This window comes from Carassius gibelio, chromosome B14 (genome assembly GCF_023724105.1).
Source record: "Carassius gibelio isolate Cgi1373 ecotype wild population from Czech Republic chromosome B14, carGib1.2-hapl.c, whole genome shotgun sequence".
Lineage (NCBI taxonomy): Eukaryota > Metazoa > Chordata > Actinopteri > Cypriniformes > Cyprinidae > Carassius > Carassius gibelio.
The window spans coordinates 2,703,154-2,712,935 of record NC_068409.1 but is presented as its reverse complement, the minus strand read 5'-3'; the positions used below and the strand labels follow the sequence as shown (position 1 = coordinate 2,712,935).

Here is a 9,782-nt window from a genome sequence, read left to right as displayed (position 1 = left end):
AATATAGACACATATTAAACTCTTTTAACAGACTGTGAATATATAAATAATGTAAATGTAGCCTATAACACTGTTTTAGTCTGACATTAAATTTCACAACTATGGGGTGTTCTATTACAGCTGTTGAGTGAGTGACTGTATCAGTCTGCATCAGGCGTGCAGCTGTCTTGAGATTAAAGAAATGGTGGAATAGACCTCGACTGCTGTTTTAGTCTTAAAATTGGCATTATCACATGTCAGACAGTTTTATCAACTTCAAGAAGTTTATTTCAAAATGTCAACTTAAAAGCAGCTCATCAATTATCAATGTATAATTCAGTACATTCAATTTGTATTCAGTTTAGACAATCACAGTCTGTGACAGCTAAACGCTGGTCCAGGTAATAATAATAATAATAATAATAATAATAATAATAATAAATACATTTCAGATTAGATTGTAGAGAGCTAGAAATATGTAACAGAAACTTAAAAACAATAGAAATGGGGCGAATTCAAGTTCAGTAAATGTCCCCCTCATTTGACCAGAATTCACCGTAAGAGAAAAGTGACACCTAGAGGACGGTTGAAGCGCCATTATTAAAAACACATACAGGAACATAAAATAAGACACACAGGTACATAACAAAGAACAACTTTTGGCTTACACTTTTATCAGTAATCAGTGGTTCACAAATACGCTGTAAAAATAGATTATGAATTTATTTTTGCTTTAAATAAATTTACATGACATAAGTGTACTTCTTTAATTGCTTGGAGTCTTGTATCTCTAATTATGGTCATACTAATTTGAAATTTGCATAGCAATTACATTCCATTCCAGCTGCAACTGGAAACGTAGGTTAAATCTGAACATATAATCACTTCTCATATTATGTATACTTCATAGTGTCAGTAACTGGATCTTTAACATCAAACTATTTGGACTTGACTAGAAACATAAACCATGCCTGCCAAATATGTATTTAGCACCACATATCATTATCATGCACACAGAGCATATATTAAATAGGCCAGTGCTTTTTAGAAATTGTTTTTAAACTCACTTTCTTTTGAGATAGTAAGTTAACAGCTGTCTGAAATAACAAAGTAACAAGAAAACATCAAAATATGAAAGATGAATATTAATGAAGGTGAAATTAAAGTATAGCTGAGGTGACTTTCAACCAAAAGTTGAAATGAAAAGTTAAAAAATCTGAATCCAGTATCATAGGGATGACATTATCAGTTCAGTCTCGGCTATTTATCAAAACTGTATTACATTGTCTTCTATGGAGCTTCTTGATCCTTTGCATATATTTTACCCCCAGATTCCAAAGTAAGGGACAACAAAATCCTAATCTACTCTTTCACAACTTTAATCTGATGAATCCTTATTCATATCCTCAGTCTCGTCACTTTGATTCATGGGGTCCAAAATAACATTTGTATTGGTGGGCCTCCAGCATACAGTACCCCCTCATTACAGGGATCTCTGCTTTAAAGGATACCAGATAATCCATGTGCTGACTCTGTGGCTGATGGCTGCTGTCCGGGTGGGGGCCAGCGTTTCTCAAATTTGCTGAAGAATAGTGGGTCGGTGAAGGGCCCTCCATACACAATGGTTTGCAGCAGGTAGACTAGTGCCACTACTAGGCTGGAGACCAGAAAAAAGGGAATGAAGGGACGAAGATGTGTCCACACAACTCCCACACCATAAGTGAGGCCACCATGGTCACGGTAATGGGTGGTCTTGCGGGATGTCGATGATGGTGGAATGGGCGAAGCTTGGCTGTCTGAATCCTTGTAATTGGAAGACTCTGGATCAGTGGAATCCATGGTTGATGGTTGTATAATGTTGATTGATCCACCCAGGAAATCAAAACAAATAATGATTAAATACTATGGAACATCCAACAAATGTAGATGTTCAAGATGTCAGCATTTACAGAGTATTGCATGATCCTGTGCGTCTTAAGGCGATCTGTGGTCTTCTCAGTCAGATCTTGACAGATGAAACAAAGTTTGCAGTAAATACTCCAGAATTAATACCCTAAAGACAGATTCATCGATTTCCTCATGTGCTCTTATTTCTCTCTTTTTCTGACTCTTAACTCTCTCTGTGGGTGTTTGCATGCACTGACAGAGTTGGTCTCTTTCGGGACCTCATAAGATCACCACACCAGTTTCATACCAGCCGCACTCAGGGAAATAGAATACTCTGAGTGAGATACTCTGAGAGAGTGCAAACGATGTAGGGATAAGATTCCTATGTGTATATATAGCACCATGTGGTTGAAACATTTGAACGAAGTGGGTGTCATAAACAGTGACAGTGAGCCATTTACTTCACTGTGTCAGAAGCCTTAAATTCATCTGTGTTGAAATAGCACGTGCAACTAGCATAATCATTTTCCTCTCTCTCTCTCTTTTTCTTTCTTTCGCTAACTCTAACCAACACAAAATTTGAAGGCATAGTTACAGTGAGGTGATTTATAGCTCCAGCATGGAGCAGATGCCCCTCATGGGTTTCATGTTCTAAAGCCATCAAAACAAAAACTGCTGACAGAATTCGGTCAGCGTGACTTCTGTTTTGGAAATCACTCTGTGCCCTATAAATAAAGTAAGCAGGAGAGAGAGAGATGTTCTCTGTCCTTAATGTTTATTGTGGATGATTGGATTAATTTCACACATTTAGTTTTTTGTAATAATTTGACTTTTGGTTTTTGTAATAATTTGACTTTGATATATCAAATGGTATATTATTTAATTGTTACAAGTTGAGTTATGCAACACTGCTATAAAAAAAAGAAAGAAAGAAAAAGAAAAAAGAAAAACTGGACCCACTGCTCTGAATATTTGTATGACATCCTTACTTAATGCATTAGCACATTAGGAGAGAGCTCCATGAAGCTCCATCTGTATGTTAGAGAAGAGAGACATTCAAATTGTGCAAAGCAGTAGGTCCCAAGGACCAGAATTGACATCCACTGATGTAAAAAACACTAGGGACACTGTGTTCAGATCGATGCTGCCATCCTTATCGCAGCATGAATTACACAGCATGTGAAGTGCAAAATGTGTAAAAAATTTAAGTGCTTAGAGGACATAGTAAATATAATGGAGAACACTGCATCACTGTACCTACTATGTACAGTAATGTACAGGCCTACTCTACCCCACAATGCAAAGTACTTGAGTTGACCTTCTTTTTCCAATTTAGAATGAGGGTAATCTTATTTGGAAATATATTTTAAAACTTATAGCCCAAGTAACTAAGGTTCTCCTTATCTTGACATGTGATAGTAATGACAATATTAAAAATATAAAAATGAAATATGTTTCATTTATTAGATAATATCCATTTTGATAATAGAAATAAATAAGCATAAGGTTTAAAGCAACATGAAAATGAATTTGCATTGTTTCATTCAACTATAATAAACTATATTATATAAACTATAGTAACTGTATTATTAAACACATTTTATTAATGTGTATAGAAAGAAAGCTTAAAATCTCTGGCTGAGGAACAAGCCCAAAATGCAAAAAATTGTTGCATATTTACCCTTTCATGTACTAAAACAAAGAAAGAAAAAGCAATTTAATCTAATATGAACCACCCTTTAATAGGGAATTGAATGAAATCTTTAAACTTACACTTCAACAGCCCTCCTAATTGAAGAATCACCCTAAAATTAGATTAAAATGCAAAATAACTTTTTATTTAGATGATGGTCACACAGAAAGAAACAATGCCATGAATAATAAATAATGAAGATACTGTGGAGACATCTAGCATCACTTTCTAAATTTTAGTTACACACCTTTGCTAGTCTTTAGAGTGAATAGGCTCAGAGGAAATGTTTGAGAGCATTTGTTTATTTGCCATGAAACATTGTATAGCTTATAATGAGTCAGAGGACAGTGTGAGATGTGTATCTGAAGTCAGTAGTCACTTAAAAATAGGCCTGAAAATAGAATAAAAGTCACATTTTCAAGCATTTGAGATAAATGAAAATCTGTATAATTAAAAACCTATACAATCCCAAAAAAATAACACATTTATCATCCACATAAGACACAAAAATCACTATCCATACCTTCAAAAAAGCTGAAATTGGAAACAAAATTATTCTGACACTTTCCTTTCATTTATGTAGTTTTTCTATTTTTCATCCAAACCATCTGCATTTACTACATTTTCATTCTGATCTGTCTCTTGTTCTGTCTTTCTGTCAGAATCTGATCCATTTTTCTCTGTCCCCTCTTTTTGATTAATCTCATCCCTTTCTTCATCTCCATTACCTTTAGAAACCCCTTGATCTTCTTCTTTGTTTTTGTCCTTCTCTATGCTCTCTTTTTCCCTCCTCTCTTTCTCTATCTTTGAGAGGTGATGACAGAGAGCCTGTACATAGGTAAAAACACACAGAGGATCTGGGTTGTTGCCCATTAGTAACATGTCAGACACTTCCAAAAGGGGGCAGCAGTCAGCAAGAGATCTGGAATTGAAAGAGAGTTTTTTTTTTTTAATTGTATATATATGCAGAAATTAAATGAACAAATATACTCTTCTTCAGACACCACATTTTGCCATAATGTGATACTGCTTATATATTTACACACAGTTTGTCAACATACTCTGCTGTACTGAAGGCCAGAGTGAAATTCTTCTCCCGTTCACTTGATTTGAGGGAGGAAAAGTCAAAAGCAGAGGGAAAGAAGCGATGAACAAGTGCACAGAAAGCCAGGCCATCACTCCACGAAGAAGAGAAGTTTTCTATGTTTACACCCTTTGAGATACAAAATATTACAAAAATAAGTAGATCCATAGGAAAACTTCCACTATAGGTCATACTTCTTCAAGTACTTCTTGAGTACTTAGTTCATTTAACATTCTGTGTTTACAATATTGTTTCTCAGTTTTAAAACTTTCTCATGAAGTTTTAACTTTACTTTACCTCATACTTCTGTGTTTTGTTCCTGCACCACTGCAGAATTTTCTGTTTAATTGATGCTCCACCAGCCATACCTATAGATGTCCGCTGAACTTTAAAGTTTCTGACACCTGGAGTCCTATACAACAAACCAACATATGCTATTCACACTTAAGACACAGCAGACTACAAATCCAACGACAACAGCAGAATAAGCTGAATAAGTTAAGCAGAACTCGTTACTGAAAATTTGATTATTATTATTATTAAATAGAGAATATAACAAATGTGTGGGTGATCAAAACTTCAAAGCACATGGTATTGTGCCAGTGATCCATATGATAATGAGGTTGATGATAATGATAAAGAAAGATATCATGTTAGTGAGAAGACTTACTGGTCCTTCTGAAACTTGGCCATGGCATCTCTTCTGGCCGAGGGTCGAGCAGATGACTTGGTGGGGGCTCTGAGAGCAGAGGATGGAGCTGTTCTTCCCAGATTTTCTGGTTTGTTCTTGATATAATCTTTAGTCTCTTTTTTCTCTTTTGTTTTACCTTCATCTTCTTTATTTTTGCCTTCAGCTTCTGTTGTTATCTTGTCCTCTTCTTTGTGCTTTACCTCAAATTGTCCCTCTTTGTTGCAGGAATCATTCTCTTTCATGTGAGGATCGTTGTTACTCCTCTTTTCTTCTTCTACCTCACTTTCTTTGTTTTCATTTACCCCTGTCTCTTTTTCTTGTTTTCCAGGTCTATGTTCTTTGATTTCCTTCTCTTGTTCTTTTTTCTCTTCCACGATGTTGGCATTCTCCGTGAGTCCATCCTCTCGCTCACATATCTCACTGTCACTGGCTTCAGCTTTTGTGTTCTCATGATTTTCTTTGTTTTTCTCATTAGCTCCACCCTCTGTAGTATCAGTCCCACCTCCTGGCTCTGTCTCTGCAACACATTCAGTCTCTGGGGACTTCACATGTTTGGCATCCTGTCAAGGGCCCATTCCAAACAAAAAATTATACCACAGTACAAAATTACCAATCACAGCGCATCTCTACAGTGTGTGCAACAGGTTTGGTGGTATGGGTAGGTTTAAAGGTGGGTAAGGTGTAAGGGATGGGTCAACAGTGTAATTATAAATGTAATTACATGAAGGTATTTCAAAGATATAAGTACTATGTAAAACATGTATGTACACAATAGATTGTAGGTTACAATGTAGATAGTATATTGTACCAAATTATTCATTCACATGTAAGTACAGAGTAGTTAAGGCCACTTAATATAAAGTAGGACCGGGTATATTTGTGTAACTTGGAACAGTAGTATAATAACTATTTTAGTATAATAACAATAGTGTTAACTAGTTGTCCTCTAGTTAAGCATTTAGCTAGTCAATGAACAAGCATATTGGTAACTGATAATCGCAGGCTACTATTTATGTAAGCTAACAATGCTTCAAAAGCATAAACAGAAAGACTTTAAATTAGTAGCCTGTAATTAAATTGGTATAGTATTTATTTCTTCCATCCTCTTGTGAATATCTTTTATATTAGGAAGTATATACTGTCTCATTTATCAATCAGTCAAATCAGTTTTTCATCAAGATATTCTTTTTTTACCCCTTGTGACGCACTACATTTCAATCCCAGCCAAAGGGTTTATGTGTAATGTTCTCAGTTTGATATAAGGTAACATCAGTGTTTGTGTGTCTCTCTCGTGTGTGTGTGTGTGTGTGTGTGTGTGTGTGTGTATTTAGAGGAGCTGTCCCAAGTGTCACATGAGGTCATGACTCACCAGTTGTTAAAAGAGCTGCAGCATTCCAATAAATGAGCAGGTGGGAGGGGGAGCATTAGTAAATGTGTTCTCATATCGAATTACCACATATAAATTAAACTAGCAAAATTATCAATCTGATAGCATTCCTGATAATAATTACATGATATTGTAATTCTTATGCGTTTCTGACTTGGAGTGCAAACATATTGACCATAGCAACTTCCGAATGCAAGACAGCTTGCCTGCATGTCTGTCTCTCTTTGTGCGTATGTGTGTGTGATGGAGAGAGAGAGAGAGAGAAAGAGAGTGACACCAAATACAATGCATGTATTATTATTATTTCCTTTTTCATGTGACCCTATTGATGAAAAATCTACATTGTAAAAATGTATTACAAGTATAGTTGTAAATAAAACAAAGGTTATTGGATTATTTTTTACAAGACAATATATATTTTTTTCTACATCAAAGTGTCATCGTTAATTCAGTGTGTTGCTGTTTATTGCTTATGACATTTACTACTAATTTCTGAAATAACATTTTCTCCACCAATCTTTTTTTTTTTTTTTTTGTAGTAAATAAGTAATCAATCCCTTATTTCCCTTCAAATAATTATAAATAAATATTTTCTATTGCATTAAACAGATCACCTCAGATTAAAAATGGTTAGCTATCTTAAAAATTAAAAACATTTGTAAACATCATGTCATATCAGCCTGATGCATCATGTTTTTGAGATGTTAAAAAGGGCTTGGGATCTCTCAGACAGAATACCAGGGTTAATGTGAGATGAAATGAAAAAGAGAAAATCACATGATAATTCACTGCAACAATTACCTGGTCACACATTTCCTTTGTTTCATTGGTCAAAGCGATATTCTCTGAATCCTCCATGTGTCCAGTGTAGTCTGTTCACAATGAACGTATCTCCAGTCCAGCCTAACTACAGTAATCACTGAACTGACGGACAAACAATACTGTCTTCTTCCTTCTTCACCTCTGTCTTTCTTCTGATTTTCTTGGTCTCTCTTTCTCTCTTCTTCCTTACCCCTCAACCCCCTTCTGTCTCAGTCTGACCTTTTAAACAACACACTCTCCAGAAATAGTGTAACACTGGTAACACTGGCTCAGACAGACCCACTGAGCAGCTGTTAGTGCTGGTAACCAATACACAACATTGGAAGTAATAATCAGTATTGACGCACATCCAACATACTGTAGAGACAAACGTTTATGACAGAAATAGCCTTTACATTTTTTTAATTGAATATGAACTGGCTAAATCTTTTTGGACCTTATTTGCATACACTTATAAAATAAAATAAAAAGCTGTCATTAGGGCATTACACTTTCTGAATGTACTACAGTTTAGGTTCTAACATTTAAACATTAGGTGCTAAAATGTTACTACTGTTGTAAATGTTATATAAGAAAAGATCATAGCCCCCTCATACTGATGTTTCCAGTTATTCAGTTTTGTCTTCTATTTCATTTGCAAAGAGGGTTTTTAAAAAAAAAAATTTATTATGCTATTTTGGATTTTTATGCAAATGTGGTCAAAATAGCAGTTTAAAAATGAAGAATTTGGAATTCATCTGACGCTTTCACTTTGTACACTTCTTTATCAAAGCAGACTGTGGTTCATTATCTCAGTGGACATGTATAGTTCTTCTTATCCTGTAGAGGAACATCTCCCTCAACACAAAGCAGATGGTTTTAAAAATAGACTGCTATCTTTGCTCTCATTCACTCACTGCCCATGATTATCTGTTGTCTTCCTTCACCTCTTTCTCCATCCACTCTGTGCTCACCTCTCTGTATCAACACATGTAACACATGTGGATGTGCATTTTATTGCTCTTGGTTTGATTAAATGATGAATTATTTAACCCTTAATTCAAGGGAAAAGATTTGGTGTCAATATTGTTGAAGCTAAGATGCTGTGAATAAATGCCAATATGGTCAGTATGGTCACTTTAAATTGTAGTGTTAATTTTTTTTAATGATCTTGGAACAACATTATTGTCGAAAAATATAGACTACACCCAATCCCTACCCCTGACCCTACCCATAATTTATTCCTAAAATCAGTGGGAAATGTTAGCTGATGTACAAGGGTGTAGAAGCATCTAACCCAAACTGTTAGCCTAAAACAGATATTTCCTGAAAAGTTATATCTCAATCCTGATTTATTTATTTATTTATTTATTTATTTATTTATTTATTTATTTATTTATTTATTGATTGATTGATTGATTGATTGATTGATTGATTGATTGACTGATTGAGTGAGTGAGTGAGTGAGTGAGTGAGTGAGTGAGTGAGTGAGTGAGTGAGTGATTGATTGGAATGTTGTTCCAGAAGTTGGTGAAATCATGCTCACCCACAGAGTGGATGTATGTTCAGATCGGAAGAGGGCGCCAGATACATATATTTACTTTGCAAACACTTCACAACCAAAGTTGCGCTGTAAATTGCACAATTAAAAAATAAATATATCAGGGTTTACTATTCTTGTGGGGTCATTTGGTGCCAATAACTTATGAAATACCGTACACAACAACAAAAACAGCTATAATAAGTATTATTATTATTATTATTATTATTATTATTATTATTATTATTATTATTATTATTATTATTATTATTACAATTAATTGATATTAATAAGCATTTATTTCAGTAATCTAATCTCAAGACATCAGAAACATCATAGACAATACTCCGATTTAATTATATATATTTGTACAAAAGGAAAATGTCACATGATACATTATTAGAAGCTATTTTCAAGCACAATACAATATTCTGTAAATGTTTTCTTACAGAAATAGGCAAGTGATATGAAGCTGTAGGTAATATGCTAAACCTGCAACTGGGTGTATTTCGTATACCTTTCAGCATCTTTGATCACTGCAATGGTGCAGAGGACTTAGCTGCTGGACACATTCATGACCGGTGATCAATGAATTAATTCCCTCTAACACTAATGTATAGGCTACAGGGTGGATGGATTTAGATGTGCAATAAGAAACATTTGTCTCTTTGTTACATTTATGATTGTTCTTTCCATTACAAGAAAAAGGAAGATAGTAGT

General features: G+C 34.7%; 1 protein-coding gene and 1 long non-coding RNA gene across 2 annotated transcripts; both read right to left on the bottom strand.

Moving 5' to 3' along the window:
* Nucleotides 1-676: 676 nt before the first annotated feature.
* Nucleotides 677-2,189, bottom strand: LOC127971042 (uncharacterized). The gene is made up of 2 exons (XR_008156729.1): nucleotides 1,929-2,189; nucleotides 677-1,799 (listed from the first exon to the last, which is right to left on the bottom strand). It is a non-coding gene; the product is annotated as an uncharacterized LOC127971042 (long non-coding RNA).
* Nucleotides 2,190-3,682: 1,493 nt separating this feature from the next.
* On the bottom strand, nucleotides 3,683-7,786 carry smtnl1 (smoothelin-like 1). Its single transcript, XM_052573780.1, has 5 exons — nucleotides 7,523-7,786; nucleotides 5,314-5,894; nucleotides 4,941-5,055; nucleotides 4,621-4,772; nucleotides 3,683-4,481 (listed from the first exon to the last, which is right to left on the bottom strand). Exons 1-5 carry the CDS (start codon nucleotides 7,577-7,579, stop codon nucleotides 4,148-4,150), a joined length of 1,239 nt encoding a protein of 412 aa, XP_052429740.1. The 5' UTR covers nucleotides 7,580-7,786; the 3' UTR covers nucleotides 3,683-4,147.
* Nucleotides 7,787-9,782: the final 1,996 nt, after the last annotated feature.

Bases quoted from the DNA above. Each gene is read 5' to 3' on its own strand.
- smtnl1 (XM_052573780.1), bottom strand. From the start codon at position 7,579: ATGGAGGATTCAGAGAATATCGCTTTGACCAATGAAACAAAGGAAATG. The intron at 5,056-5,313 runs GTAAGTCTTCTC...TTTGTTGTATAG, and splicing joins GCCAAGTTTCAGAAGGACCA to GACTCCAGGTGTCAGAAACT. The intron at 4,482-4,620 runs GTATGTTGACAA...TTTCAATTCCAG, and splicing joins CTGGCCTTCAGTACAGCAGA to ATCTCTTGCTGACTGCTGCC.